Source organism: Alternaria conjuncta, assembly GCF_024043145.1.
Source record: "Alternaria conjuncta strain BMP 0040 chromosome Unknown scaffold_1, whole genome shotgun sequence".
Classification (NCBI taxonomy): domain Eukaryota; kingdom Fungi; phylum Ascomycota; class Dothideomycetes; order Pleosporales; family Pleosporaceae; genus Alternaria; species Alternaria conjuncta.
This window is the reverse complement of record NW_026250090.1, coordinates 669,863-685,022: the sequence shown is the minus strand read 5'-3', so window position 1 is coordinate 685,022 and position 15,160 is coordinate 669,863. Positions and strand designations below refer to the sequence as shown.

At 53.8% G+C, this 15,160-nt stretch overlaps 4 protein-coding genes across 4 annotated transcripts; 2 read left to right on the top strand and 2 right to left on the bottom strand.

Annotated features, from left to right (window-relative positions):
- Positions 1–107: 107 nt before the first annotated feature.
- Positions 108–1,535, bottom strand: J4E85_000236 (uncharacterized protein; the record flags this gene model as incomplete). Its single annotated transcript, XM_051464529.1, has 1 exon — positions 108–1,535. One exon carries the CDS (start codon positions 1,533–1,535, stop codon positions 108–110), a length of 1,428 nt encoding a protein of 475 aa, XP_051331050.1.
- A 4,916-nt stretch (positions 1,536–6,451) lies between these two features.
- Positions 6,452–8,878, bottom strand: J4E85_000235 (uncharacterized protein; the record flags this gene model as incomplete). Its single annotated transcript, XM_051464528.1, has 2 exons — positions 6,452–6,796; positions 6,857–8,878. 2 exons carry the CDS (start codon positions 8,876–8,878, stop codon positions 6,452–6,454), a joined length of 2,367 nt encoding a protein of 788 aa, XP_051331049.1.
- A 2,042-nt stretch (positions 8,879–10,920) lies between these two features.
- J4E85_000234 (uncharacterized protein) lies at positions 10,921–11,882 on the top strand (the record flags this gene model as incomplete). Its single annotated transcript, XM_051464527.1, has 3 exons — positions 10,921–10,959; positions 11,013–11,027; positions 11,085–11,882. The coding sequence occupies 3 exons, from the start codon at positions 10,921–10,923 to the stop codon at positions 11,880–11,882; spliced, it is 852 nt and encodes a 283-aa protein (XP_051331048.1).
- Positions 11,883–12,350: 468 nt separating this feature from the next.
- Positions 12,351–14,909, top strand: J4E85_000233 (uncharacterized protein; the record flags this gene model as incomplete). Its single annotated transcript, XM_051464526.1, has 4 exons — positions 12,351–12,536; positions 12,852–13,393; positions 13,440–13,767; positions 13,821–14,909. 4 exons carry the CDS (start codon positions 12,351–12,353, stop codon positions 14,907–14,909), a joined length of 2,145 nt encoding a protein of 714 aa, XP_051331047.1.
- Positions 14,910–15,160: the final 251 nt, after the last annotated feature.

Below are 15,160 nucleotides of genomic sequence, written 5' to 3'. Positions count from 1 at the left end.
TCGCTCGGGTGAATTGCAAGAGATGTGAGCTTATCGAAGGACCGATAGCGATCGCAATAGCCGCCAATCCGGATTCGTGCATTACGATGCTGCAATCGCGTCCCAATCTAATGGTCACCCGCTTCTCTCTTGGGTGATGACGTATAACCTCGATTCCATTGCTGACTTGTCGCGTGATTTGGCGTTTCAGGTTGAGCAGATGTTGAGGGCGGCGCGTAGTTCTGCTGGCTCTGACCGCGAGCTTCATTCCGCTGAGGCGGTGTTGCATATGCATGGTCCGATTTGGACTGTACCTTGTCGTCTGCGTCCCTTGCTTCTTCTGCTATGTCGCCTTGCCGCACAATTGTCTCGTGCGCAAGCCCCGAGATAGTGCCTCGTCGGCTCAAGGAACCACTGGAGCCTTCCGCCGCTCTCGTGGATGCATCGGATCGGTTTCGAGCGTGTCCCCTTCTTCCAGGTGTCGATGTCGATGACGACGATATGTGCGAGAAGGATGGTGATGTGTATGATCCTGGCGCCGATGTAGGCGGCGGTGGAGGGGGGTGAGGGCCTTGAGCCTTGCGCTTTTTGGGGGAGCTGGTGTATTCTAGGTCAGACGCATGCGACGCAGCACGTTGCCGTGACTGGTGAACAGGCGAAGTTTTGTATTTACCTGATGGCGTAGCTGGCGGGTTCCCACTAGCACTCTTTTCTTGTGAAGCCGAGGACGGAGGTACCCAGTGATGAAAGTATATCGAGGGCGAGGATTGCTCTTGTTGTTGTGTCTGCGTCTGCTGTAATTGCTGCACGCCTGCAGGGGCGGCAGGGGGCTGTTGTACCGTCATCTCGTTCGTAGTCAATCGGGGAAGCTGTGACTGAGGTAATGACCGTGGAGCTGCTGCAGAAGGGCCACCAAGACCAGCTTGTGCAGCTCGTGAGTGCGGTGATGTTTGTCCACCACTGTACGCACTTGCGGAAAGCGGAGGAGGTTGAATTTGCTGCGGCAATGGTTGCCCGGGTAGGACTGATGTCGAAGGTAGTATGGGTTGGGCAGGTTGTTGCTGCCCAGGATACACTGCTGGTTGCTGCTGTCCGATCAATCTCGGGTCTCTTCGAAGATCTGGGGAAAGTTGTGCCTGCGCCTGTGCCTGTGCCTGAACTTGCGCTTGTTGATGGGCAGCTTGAACCTGAGTCGTATACTGCTGTATCCATTCGGCACTGATGTTTGCGAGGTTCCCTCCGCCAATGCCAGCGAATATAATAGGTACGAGGTGAGGTGGTACTCCTCCCTGCATAGACTCCCGGAGCATGGACTGCTCGACCTTGCGTTGCTCAAGTCGTAAAGTTTCTTGTCTCGTCTTTTCCTCCTCTTGCTTACGTCTTTCTTCTTCAGCTTTGGCCGCCAACCAGTTCTTCATCCCGTCTTCTGCACCTTGCCATTGCGAAGGCGCTGGGGGTAACTGGCCCAATGACGATGACATTGGTGGAGGTCCTCGTGCGGGATCTGGTAGCGTCATCGCCGAAGGAGGAGGAAGTCCTCGATGAGGTGTGCCCATGGTGTGGGAGGAGTTGACTGTCTCTGGAGGTGGAGATAGCCCACGGTGGTGCCTGTTTGAGTAACGAGAAGCCGAAGAGGATGAGAAGGCTGGAGAGTAGGCATGAGGTTTGTATTCGAAATCGGACTTGACCGGGTTAGAGAGTGTGAGCAACATGGAGGTAGGTGGAGCCGATATGGTAGATGTCGTGGGAGCAATTCAACATTGAAATGAGTCGGTGGGTGGCGCCAAAATTCGTAGGTCCGGAAGGAGAAGGAACAGTGTACATACTTATTCACCAGACTACGTTTACCGGGACCACCATCCACAAATGGCCCGGGATAGGATCGTAGCCGTTGCCCTAGGGCCTAGGCTTAATATGTCCCTGGCACAGTAGCCCCGATGTGATTCGCCGTTAAAGCAGGGCGACAAAGACCAAATGGAAGAGTAACAGGCGACGCTGCATGCAACGAAGATCAAGCCCCGTAAAAGCTCGCGTGGGCCGGCGTGGTCGATCAAGTCCAGATTAGAGAGAGGCAAGTGAAAATGGGCAACGGTGGGGAATAGTGCACAAGAAGGGAAGAGGGCCGACTGGAATTGGACCAACCAACGGGGATGACGGCCGCAATGGCTTGAGAGTAGCACGAGCAAACGGCAGGCCGTACGTCAAGGACGGGCGATATGTGGCGTTGAGTACGCGAAGGTGGGAGGGGACCTTTGCAGGGATATGCATGAAACGGGATGGTTGTCAGCAAGTGCAATGTTGTTGGAAGTGGTAGTGCGCGTTCTTGTAGTCCCACCATGTGACGCGCCTGGAGAAGGCCTCCGGCTCATGCAAAATCTGGTAGCGGTTCCCACTTGTGGCGCTGGTATATGCCGCAAAACTACTTACGTCCCGTTCGCGAGCCAAGCAAGTTCAGCTCGAACTCAGCGACGGTAGTTTGATGATACATTGGCCTGAGGCTAGACGTTTAGAGTTGGCGTCGCGGATACTGCCACACTGGCCTCTAGCATCCCATGACGCCTGTACCTAGGTATGCTTAGAAGTGAACAGATTGATGTTCATATACTCCAAGTGCGACCACCTTGTTCTGCTGCACAGGATGACGAACGAGCTCGATGACTTCGGCACCATTCTGGTCGTACTGAACCGCTCAGCTGTCGCAATCGTGAGGCCGCAGCGGATGACCGCAAATTGGATCACAATGCCTCCACTGGGCGGAATAGCATCCAGCACGCATTCGGTAATTTGTCGTGCAGCTCTGATCTGGACCACCATCGCTGCCAGGTTCGTGGCATCTGTGCCTGTGGCTGAGAGCGAGGCTCAAGGCATGTGGACTGGATGGCGTGGCCTGGGAAATCTGAGCCGTGCGCTAACACCAGCCAGCAGGGTCAAACGTCCGGGAGGAAGCGAGCGCAAGATTACCGCTGCCCGGATTGTGAACTGGCTCAACCTAGCTTGACCAGCTTGCATGATAGGAAATGAAGGGTCGTCACCATCGTCAGACCTCAGCCATGTAATGTCCCGAAGAGGAAGCGTGAAATGAGGTTTTCGTGTTCTAAGAGCCGCCGTGCTTCAACGCGAAACCTTGGAATTGGTGGAAATGTATCCTGTGGCCCTGTTGCAGAGCCTGTTCCCAGTTTAGTGTGATGCCCGAACAAGTATACACATGCCGTCATAGCGTCAACGGCTGAGGGTGCCTGGATGAAAAGCACAGTGGTGGCACGGAGCAAGGGACCGACTTCAACCTGTCAGCCTTGAGGGACCCCTCCGGATCTACATAGCGTGACAGACGGCATGCTCAATCGATAAGACGACCGATCATCGAGCCGACGCAAGACCCGAAAGAGTGTCACTTGGAGTAGTTGGAGGTGCTGGAGGTGCGCGAAGAGGCAACCAATCTGCTGATCCTCGCGTGCGCGCTGCTCTCCGTCAGTAGCTCTGTGTAATTAGCGACACGCCAGCACTGACTGTGCGTTCCCACCACAGCCCGTAATGTACACGCAGATGACAGCTCGCAAGCCATCCTTGGGAAGGGAAGGGTTAACAAACGCGGCGTTGCGCAATCCCCGAGCGCCTGGTGCTGGCTCGAACGATCGACTAGAAACGTAAATTTCCGCGTCGGCGCTTAAGCTATACCTATCTTGTTCATGCAGCGGATCTACGTGAAACTCGCGGCGCACCGGATCTGTACGAAGGATCTTTGAGTATGATTTCCGGCCCCGGCTGACTAGTCCTGGAACCAATCAAAGCGCCCCAGCGCTGCTTAGCATCATAACAGCAGTCGAAATGGGGACACCATGGCGAAATTGCTGTTGACAAGACAACATCGTTCTGGGGCGATTGTGCGGCGAAGGCTCTGCTTTTCTCACAGATTCGACAATCCCTCGACCTGAAACCGCCGGATTGGTCACGTAGGAGTCGGAGTGGGTTTAGTAATCGTCTTATTGAGGATTTTGCTTCTTCTGGACGGCACGTCGTCAAGACGGGTGTGAAGACCAACGAGAACGAGCGTCTGAAGGAAGACACGGACAAGATGCGGCAGGCTTTTGACAGCCAATCTGTGTAGCCTCCTCTGAGAAGGCCAGGCTTACAGCCAGAACCATACCGATGGATTCTCAACGCTAGAGGGGTTGTGTCCACCGTCGCCAACAGCGTTTACATTTCAACAGGGGATAAGCGTTCTGTCTGTTCATGGCGGCATGCTTCAGGGACGCACCGGCAAAGCATATCGTTCCTGCCGTGCGAGAAGAGCCAAGCATCTCCAATCGTGGAAATGACGAGGCTTGCAGTAGGGGTGAAGAAGAACAGAAGTAGAGCCTCCAATTCAACTCAAGCTTGCACGTTAGCTCTGTTGGATGATGGCCTCATGTCATGATCGGAGATTCAAAGACAAAGAGCTAGGCGCAGAGCAGCTGCTAATGCACTCCTGCAGCAGTAGTCAGTGGACAAGAGGAGCCGGCGTACTCTCTCTGATCGCGATGCTTTGCGACAGACGCGACAATACCAGGCGGGTAGTCGCTGACAGCTGCATTGGACGCACGTAAGCTGCAACATTGGGGTCGATCTGTCGTCTCCGTTGTGTAGGCCATTGGAGCCGTGGCTAGTCAGCCGATTAGCGTACCGAGATGTGAATGACTATTCACCGGCTAGTCCTCCAGGGTGTAAACCTCCGATAAAACTTGCATCTCGCCATCGGTTGCCTTTCCTCAGTTATTTGTAGCAAGTGGCGTAGTCGCGGGAAGGTTGTTGCAACCTGCACATGGTTGATGTCCAGATCGAGGGAAAGTTTTGCTGATCCTCGCTTCACATTGAGAAAATCAGACCATAGATCAGCGTCGAGTTGCTCTGGTCTTGTTGATCAAACCGGGTCTGGCACCCGTACACGGAAGACGACATGCTGTCCTCACGTTCGGGGTAGCCGACTGCGACTTGAGACGGAAGAAGATAGTCGAAGCAGTCGCCCACTTACGAGGACGCGGTAGTTGAGGGGGGCAAACTTGTACGCGTAGTGGGAGGCAAATATCTTAGTCGGGGCAGGAGGTCGCGGCAGTTTGCCACCCGAATCGGCATCTACGACTGCCCCATCGGGCACCAACGCAACTCTACCCGGGCCACTTGGTTATTTTTACCGACACAACATACACAATTGTACACCGGACGAGCACTGCACTCGGGCAATACTTGCTCGCCCAGCACGAGTGTTGATCGTGTATTCTTCCACCATTAGGCTGTACGTCGGCTGAAGTATCTGCCCGAATGCAACACCTGTGCCTCACTCTTGTGCTTGTACGTCTTAGACACTCCTCTGGCTCCCGCTTTTCATAACCGGCCTGGTAAGAGGCCTGTAGGCTAGGTTTAATCAGCGTTCCTTCTAGATCTATGATCACGTGCGCCGCTACACCTGCGAGTTTTGGATACCTTGCTTGAGCAGATGTTGTACTCGGCGTAGGAGTTACCGCGACTTTGGAAGATCGGCCGTCAACCTTCCCGATCTCTCTACCCTCCCGTGCGTGGAGCCACAACCCGATCAACCCAGCAGCACTCCCTGTTACCCGCCGCCGCAGTCCGTCCGCCGGGCTGTCAGTCAACCGCCAACGAAGCGATGATCACTTCCATTTGGTCTTGGATTTATCTTTAGACGGCGATCTTGCACCAAAGCGTATCTATTATGTGCAAATCTTTTGCCCTTCTAGAAGCTTTCAATATTCGAGAACATGTTCTATGTATGTGCTGATCCTTAACGGTAATACATCCATGTTGGCAGGCGATTAACTATTATATTACTACATCTGGTCTCCATTGTGCGGAATAAATGTAATGGCAATGCTCCCTATGTCTTGACCGGTGAAAATGCAAGCAGAAAAGAAAACAAGAGGTATCTTGATAAAGGGTCATTCCATGCATGCGCCGCCGTCTGAGGTTGTCCTCAGATGAACAAAAGAAAAGAAGTCATCGCGACACAGGACCCAACCATCGGGCGAAGGGACGCTGCCCCGAAACATCCTCGGAGAAAGGTAGCCCAAACGTGAGCGAGTCAAGCATTCCTCATACCACGTTGATGGCGGTGTCGTCCACGTTGCACCGCTAATGGGCGCCCAAGCGGTAATGGGGAAGTGATATGTCGCGGGTAAAAACGTGGACGTGTAGTTGGAATAGCCGGAAAAAAACAAACATCAATGATGTCGCAAATCTTGGAAAACGTGCCAGCCACGTTGTAGCCATGCGTCCGGTGGGAAACCATCGCAAGCCACCACTTTGTAAGATCGACTGCCGGCTTCTAGAAAGGGTGTGGAAAGAAAAGTACTCGTTTGGATGTGCTTCCGTGTTCGGTAGTGTACCGCGCTGCAACTTGCAATGCAGCCGCTTGTGAGGGCACGCGCGTTTCCATCGGGTCGGTGTCAAGTTCCAGGAATCCGAAGCGCCGGCCTACCGCTTAGGCATTGGCTCGCTTCTTGCGCATCTTGTATTCAGCCTTCGCTACGCGCATCAACAGCTCTTCGTCTTTGATGGGAATCCAAGATGTCAACACCTTCATCGCATTCTCAAAGTCAGAGTCGAGCAATATCTCTCTTGTCGCATCAATGAGCGCAGCCGAGGTCGCGTGTAGCACATCCATGTCTCCACTGAACTTGGAGTTGGGCGAGTTGGAATGAGACTTGTCGCCCAGTAGCATAAACACGTCCCAGACCCGTAGCTGAGCTGGAAAAGGTAACGAATAGTTGAACAGGGTCAGATACCAGCGGGTACCGTACGCGGTGGAGGTAATGCCAAGGTCAATCTATTGAACAGTTTGGTTAGCATGTATGCCAGGACGTCAGCCTCTTCAGTAGTGACTTACTAGCTTCTTCGCGACATCGTCGCCCTGCAGCCAGTTCAGCTCGAAGTCATCTAGAGCGTCCATGAGCCCCTCAAAACCGGCTTCATAAAGCCTCTCCATGCCTCGGAGCTGCCACAGCCGCACTAGCATGACGAAGGCTCTATCCTCCTCGTAATAGCAAAGAAGCGTTGCGGTAAGTGCCGCCATGCCTTGGACGTAGCCCGTCTCGGGGAGGTAAAGTGACATTGCATGGAGTACGCGGAACAGTAGTCTCTGTCCTCCACGGTATCGCCGTCTGAACATGATATGTCTGTTGATTGTGCGCGGCACGTCTACATCGATCTGCACATCCTCTGCAGAACTTTCCAGTTGCAGCTCATAGAAACTTTCAATCAGCTCCTCTTCCGTCGGACTGTTCGGGTCGGCTTTGGCGCTGGCAGCGAGGAACGAATACCACGCAGTCGCCCTCCAGCGATCCGGGATGCCCTTCCAGGTACGAGATATAACTTTGGGGTCTTTGGTATCGAAATCGAATAGCATGCCGCCTTTATCTGCCCCCGTTTTGACAACCTTGGCCATTCTACGCCATTTCTCGTTGCGCTCGATTTCCTTTGCTTTCATCGCCTGGGCAGCTCTTCCTCCTTCTTCTTGTTCCGCAACCTCAGCCAAGCCCGGGGGCAGCTTGAGCATATCGCTCGCCTCGTCTCTTAGTCTGCGGTCTCGGTTGTGAGGTAGCCTGTTCGTCGCGTGTCGTAGGGGTTTGTGGTTGCTGTGCGAGTCTGACGTCCGACCCGAAAAGATGGATCTGGCGGGCCTAGAAGACTTGCCAGAAAGTCGCCGCTTGGGTGAGCCTGTGCGTGGGTCTACGGAGCGTGCTCTTGATGCGCTCCGACCTAGGCGCCGCCGCCTGGGCTCCTCAGATAACAGTTGTAGTGTTGTTGTGACCCGGTGCATGCGAGGTTCGTCGGGGCCGTCGGGGCCATCGCCGTTGGATTTCGATTTGGTCTTCTTGGGTATGATGAAGCCATAGCGGTCGACTTCTCCGCCCTCAAGATCCGCCCAGTCTTCGAGTCCACCAGCTGCCTCTGTAGGCTCTTTGACAATGACGCTTCCGTGCCGTGAGCTCATCAGCGAACTTGTGTCCTCGTTGCCCTCCGCGGCCACCGACGAGCCATTAGCCGGAGTGTTGGTAACGCCGCTGTTGCCCAAGTAGCTGTTCTGGACACTGCTCGTCTCTCCTTCAGGTGTATCCCAATTAACAGCACTCTCATTGCCATGCATATACATGCAGCGGACCTTGCGCGACATTGTCATCTCGTCTGTCGACAGTACCCGATGGCTGGCCGATCGAGTTCGCGTCGAGTAGCGTGAGGTGGATCGCGGTGAGAGGTGTGTTGCGGCGGGAGCGGGTGGTGAGGGGTCGGTTTTGGGTGACTCGTCGGGTTGCGCCTGCTCCTTTTGTCGCGGTGGTGTGCTCGGTGCAGGCGCGCCTTCCACCAGGAGGTCCATCTGTTTACTCCGCCTGTTTGCCTTTTTGCCGCCCAACATCATGCTGCCCCGTTTCGAAAAGGATATCTGCGCGTCTGAGGAGAGGTCGTCGAAGCTGCCAGTAGGGATGTACGTGTCTATACCGGAGAAGTTGGCGTCGTCTTCGCACGTTGCGCCGGCGTAGAGTGACTGCCGCTGTGACGCCTGACTCTTGGTGCCTGAGGCGCGTTCATCCTGCACAACAATAGCAGGCAGACTGGGGGTCTTGCGCAGGCTACTCGGTGAAGGTGGCTCGTTGCTGGCAGTGCCATTTGGCGGTGCTAAGGCCGAGTCTCTGCGGTCGTCGTCTGCACTCAGTAGCGTGCGCTTCAAGGAGAAAGCGCGAGGTCCTGGCGAAGTGCGTGGCCGGCGTACACCGCTGAGCCATGATCGTGACGCGGGGCCCTTGGTCGACGTGATGCTGTGTACATTCGACTGCACCTGTGACAGCGGATTCGAGGCCTCGGACGTCTCCACCGCGGCATGGCCAGCGGGATTCACAGCCTCATCACGCATCATGTGAGGCGCAGGCTGGTCCTGGTCATGGAGTTGGTCCCCGGGGAGAATAGCGGCTTGCAAAGCGAAATGAAGGGGAAATGAAAGGGCTGGGGCGAGACAGCACCTTGCGACTGCGGTCCAGAGTGCAGCGACGAAGGTATTCCCGGGCTATGTTTGAGCAACGTAACAGCGTCAATGCTATGGCAGATGGTGCAATGGAAAAGCAAAGACGTATGCGACGACACTGAGATCAAAAAAGGACCCTGGCATGGCTGGACTTTTCTGGGGAAAAGGGGCGTCGCTATCGACTGGTCGTGGGTCGCATGCCTTCTCCAGACCTCTTGCCGACCGGAGATTGCCCAGCGCGCCCGGTGGGAGGGTGACGCCTGCTCACTTGGCCGGCCCGCAGCTGCCTCAACCACCACACTCTATGTTTCTTTGTTCCACTCACCGCATCGCCCCAGCGTATTGGATTGCTCTCCTCGTCGCTCCTACGGACTCTTGACGCGTAGATAACCCTTTGGTTACGTTTCATCTCACGGTGCCCCGCGCTGAATCATGGCACCGTCAGAAAACCCCACAAAATCCAAAACCCGGCGACGATCGCTGTTCCACGCGTCAATAAACCTTCCGGTCATGGTTCCCAAGTGGATTGCGACTAACCAACCCGACGTCATTCTCCAGCTGAACTGACATCGTATCAGTTGTCGTACGACTGAGGTTCAACTCGAGCAAGAGCCTCTTCAATACAGAAAGAGCTGCCAGGAGAGCACCTTCTTTCCTCGAGTTGCACAGGCAATTACGCCATTCTCGTGCTTACCACGCCGACGAACGCGCAACGTGCAATCTCGTCCGACACGCCAAGGGCGGTCTCACCGCAGTGGCTTTAACAGGAAGGTGGCTTTGATGTTGATATCTTCCATACTACAGTCCGACGAGTCTCACGGCATATCGCGCGTATCTGTACTTCAGCTTGGACCCTGAGAGACGTGGTTACGGCACTACACGCAAGATCACGTTGCTACCTTGGTGCAGCCCCCAGCTGAAGCGCCAGTTTGCGTCGTGAGGACAAAGTTGAGCCGCTTGTTGAGAGCCTAGAGAGCGCCATGGCTACGGGCTATGAACGAAGGGTCATGCGCAAACTCTCCTCAGCCTCCGAACCTCTCTCGTATCACCCAGTGGTATTCTGTCACAATGATCTCAAACTGCTCTCACAAGTACCCTTGGCGTGTCATACGATGCGATGAAGACTGGGCAAGCGTCCCAATCCCGAACCATGCCCGACGGGAGGATACTACACTTATCTCTCGAAATCAGAAGATATGTCTCGCAGGGCGCGTCCGGTCTTTGCTACATGTTCAGCTTATCTTGGCATCCCGTCAATTTTTGAGTTTCTTTCCCTGGCCATTAATATCCACATCCAACATCCGTGCCGACTATCGGAGACACAGTAACTCGTTCTTTCTAATTCAAACAATCCTCCGCCCGACCGTTCCATGTACCCATTCCATTCGCCACTGCTCAGCATACATCTGCGGATGCGAGCTTGACTTCATGGTTTAATGGGCCATTGTTCAGTCTGTATGCCCTCAATCGGACCACTAACGGCCTTTGTTTAGCCGCGAGTAGGTGTCGCAGGATTGAAGGCTGACTCAAACTCAAGACATTGCGTTCTCATGATGTAAAAAATACGTGATCTCGGTCATCGCAGTCATCATAGATAGATCTGCGTCGGCCGCAGCAACGGGGTCTCAGAGCGAGCACATCCTGCTCAACCCCAACCAACCAACTCCGTTAATTTACCCAGCTATGCTAAACGAACGACCGGCTGTGTAAAGAAGCCCCACTTTACCTGTGAACCGTGGGGCATACATCCAGCTACCCCTCATCGCTTCCCTACCCGTCACGAATCAGTGACGATGGTTCTACGTTGACCCGTGGGGAACCTGCGCCAACCAGCACGCGATTAGCACAGAAGATGTACCTTTACAGAGAGTATTGGCTTAAGGGTTCATAAAGACGAATTTCCCCGCCAGACGTGTCTAGGTAGGTCATCCGGCATGGCATCTTCTCTGGATCTGATCAACCAGGCTCCCAATGTAGGCGATTAAGAATTACCGAGACACAACATGGTACTAACAAGTGACCCCAGGGAACCAAGTTATGGGTACGACGCAGTAAAATCTCATTACCAATTACACCATCCTAACACCACAGACATCAGGTTCTGCACCTGGGTACATTGGAGTGTGACGACGGGTGGTTTATCCGAGCAGCAAATGCGTCCTCATCGTCAAACCCAAACCCGCCCAACAAACGCCGTAAACTGGTCATGCTCGGCATCCTCATCCAGCACCCAACCGAAGGCCTCATCCTCTACGAGACCGGCGCGGGGGAAAACTATCCCGAAGATGTCGGTCCACCAATCCAAGATATCTTCACCCGCATAGACCACGACCCATCCAAGAACCTGGATGCGCAAATTGCCTTGACCGGCCACAATATAAACGACGTGAAAATGGTTATAATAGGCCACCTCCACCTCGACCATTCTGGTGGTTTGGAACACTTCAAAAGAAAAGACGTACCAGTCTACGTCCACGAGCTGGAATTAAAACACGCCTTCTACAGCGTCGCCACCAAAACAGATCTAGGAGTCTACCTTCCCCACTACCTCACCTTCGACATAAACTGGGTCCCCTTCCACGGGTCGTACTACGAGATCGCTCCTGGAGTTAATCTACATCATGCGCCTGGACACACCCCTGGACTGACCATCATGCAGGTGAATTTGAAAGAGAGTGGGACGTGGATCTTTACGAGCGATCAGTATCATGTCAAGGAGAATTATGCGGACGGCGTACCGCAGGGGTGGTTGGCAAGAGATCACGATGCGTGGGTTAGGAGTCATCAGATGATCAGGGGGTTGCAGAAGAGGACGCATGCGAAGGTTGTGCTGGGGCATTGTTGGGATACGATTAGGGAGTTGGATATCGAGTTTGCGCCTGAGGCTTATAAGTGAGCAGTGCGCAAGAGAGGCCACGGTGTGTTTAGGTTGGCTTGGGGAATGAGACGAATGTAGAGGTACAAATCTGGTATTAGATCTGACATGGGAATAGGATGGGAAAGCGCGATGTCGATCGATGTAGGAATGAGGATGGCGCGTACATAGTGTGGTGAAACTGGTGCGATGCCACTCAGGCATTGCGTGTGAAGAATTCATGCAACGAGAGGGTGCGGCCGGGATAACTACAGAAGGTAGCACAGAAACGAGTGGAATAAAAACGACAAGCAGCATCCGCTATTTCTATTCTGCGCGTTGCATCACATTTCTGCGGGCATTGGGAGGCCTCGTGCGCGATTCCTCTTTTTGGGTTTAGCGTGCGGCTTTTCCGGCTCTTCATCATGTTCTTATCCGAGCTCTTAACTTCTGACTCCACTTCCTGAACCTTAGCAACAGCCAAGGACGACGAACTGCGAAGCTTCAGCCATGAACGAGAATAATACTCCTCGAACGGCTTCTGCCGACGTGGAGCCGAAGCATGCATCGACTGCTAGATGGACACCCGCCAACGGCATCGAAGCAGTCACGACTGTGACCCCGGCAAGCGCAAGTTCGGATGAACCGAGATCACCACCTGCAAAGAGAAGGAGAGAGGAGCGTGAGAGGAGTAGGGTCAGTAGAGCTTGCGACCGATGTAAGAAGTGAGCTTGTGGAAATTTGGGCGCACATGCGGTGCTGCATAGGTTCTATGGATGCGCTAACGCTCAGAGCAGGAAAAAGGTTAGATGTACCGGAAGATGCCCTTGTGCGCTCTGTCTGCGATCTGGGTTGCCGTGCGAGTTCACTGCGTCGTATACTCGAGGAAGACTGCCTTCTGTCATTGTCGACGATCCCGCGATAGCCTCAGATGCACTAGCCTCAAGACGGAAAGAGAGCTTAGCCTCTGGGACGTCTGCGAAAGAAGAGACTGCGATATCGACAACACAGTTCCCACGCATCTATCCTAGTCCTCTGACTCCTATCGACCCGCAGAGTTATTCGAATCCTGAACACTCCGAATCAAACGCTCTAGGCATGGCTACAGACCAGATCAATCGCCCTTCCTCGCGAGATTCTCCGGTACCTCAGGGCGCCCAACGAGATCAAGAAGGCCACTATGTTGGCTCTTCAAGCGCAGCATCGTTTCTCATCCGTATTCAGAAGCGTCTGCACACGAATTCCTCTTTGTCGCATGACTCTACCATCTTCACCTTTGGCGACGCTCCCCTCCCTGAGTTTGATCTTTCCATCTTCGTTCCACCACCAAAGCCTGATGCGCAGAGGCTTGTAGAGCGATATTTCGACTATGCAGCACCGACTCATCGCTTTCTTCATCGACCAACGATTGAACAGCTGGTCGAGGAGTTCTATGACACCCAAGGCGAGATGAGAAGTAAAGAAGATGGCAAAGCAAAAGTTGCATTATTGATGGTAGTCTTTGCGCAAGCACAAGCATATATGCCACTCGGCAGTACGGTGCAGACTAGCAGGTTTGTCGACGCTGCCGCTGTTGTAGGCTCTGCTAATGTCGAATAGCGCTCGATACTTCCGCGCAGCCGAAGCGCAACTATTGCAAGAACGCGGCGCCGTCAGACTAGCGAGCGTTCAGGCACGACTGCTGCAATGTTTTTACCTCCTGACACAATCCCGTATCAACCACTGCTGGAGTCTCTTCGGCGAACTCTCGCATCTCGCCTTCGCTATCGGCCTGAATCGTGGAAGGAAATGCGATCCTTCGACCAAGGTGGACTATGTGGAGATCGAGAGCCGAAGACGCCTATTTTGGGTGGCATACTCACTAGACAAGTACCTCGCCGCTGCTCTAGGTCGTCCACGGACTTTCAAAGACGAGGATATCGATCAAGTAAGTGTATCTGGCGTCATCAAAGTTGGGGATCACTAACACAATGGGTCCAGGAGCTTCCTACCATCGTCAACGACAACGATCTCCAACCGAACTACATCAACCTACCCTCGCGGCTTACTTATTCCTTAATGACAGCCCCTGTTGAGCACATTAAGTTGACACGCATTGTGTCTCTCGTGCTACGAGACCTTTACTCAATTCGCCCGCCCAGTCTGGCCTTGCGCATCGAGCTGTCGTCGAAATATACATCAGAACTGCACGCGTGGAAGAATTCCCTGTCAGGATTCCTCTCCGGTTCGACCTCGATAGACCGTATCGACAACCAGCTGCTCATACCGGTCTACCAGCGTCAGCGTTCGGTGCTCAATCTGGCGTATCACCATGCGCTGTTGCTTATCCATCGACCCTTCTTACTCCGAGACTTCGCGAGTCTGACCCATATGGGCACCCATCCTAACTGGAGCGCCGGACTTAGCACAACATATGACGCATCGGCGAACATCACCGCATGCCTAGAGGCCGCCATGTCAATTGTACGCTCGGTAGACGACGTTTTCAAGGCGTCGAACCTCTTCCGCTCTTTCTGGTTCACCCAGTACTACGCCTTCTGTGCGGTGGTAGTGCTATACATCCATCGCATTCAGCAGGGCCTGGGCGTGAAGACCAAAGTAGAATGCGAGGGATATTTCGAGGCTGGTGTCAAATGTCAAAGACAACTGGAGACAGTCAGTGATACTGACTGCCTTGCGCACCGTTACTGTGTTGTACTGGAAGAGCTCAGGACTGAGGCAGTACGCCAGTCAGGCAGACTATCGACGCCAGTAGCCGACAATACCAGCTTCCAGGACACATCGCTCCTCTCGTTACCAATGTCGACGCCAAACCCCGATTCCGTCGCGCCTGCGGCGCATCTTCCACCCTTGATGTACAGCAGCAACAACAGTAACATCGACATCTCCGATGGCGCAGCGGTATTCAACAACACTAATAACAACGCGACCAATCCAACGTTCTCGTTCGATCTACTCGACTGGTCCGACTTCGCTAGCTGGGGACAGTTCGAGGGTCTCGTGACGGCCGGTAACGGCTCTTTCGATCCGGTAACGCAGAGCGAGAATGACTTCTGGTTTGGGTCTTGAGCGGGGAACAAGAAAAAAGCCGAATAGGCCTACAGCCTACATCAACATGGCAGAATACAAGATATGTGACCTAGCGTTGATCTAGGCTCTAGACCTGCCCAGGTGTTCAGCCTGGAACGACGCTCATAGAAGGAGTATAAGCATAATGTAATTGTCTTCATTCATACGTAAAAGAAACGCCATGATGCGTCCAATGGGTATCTCGAAAAGAAAAATAGGCTCTCCTATGCATACCCATGACCGTAAAATCA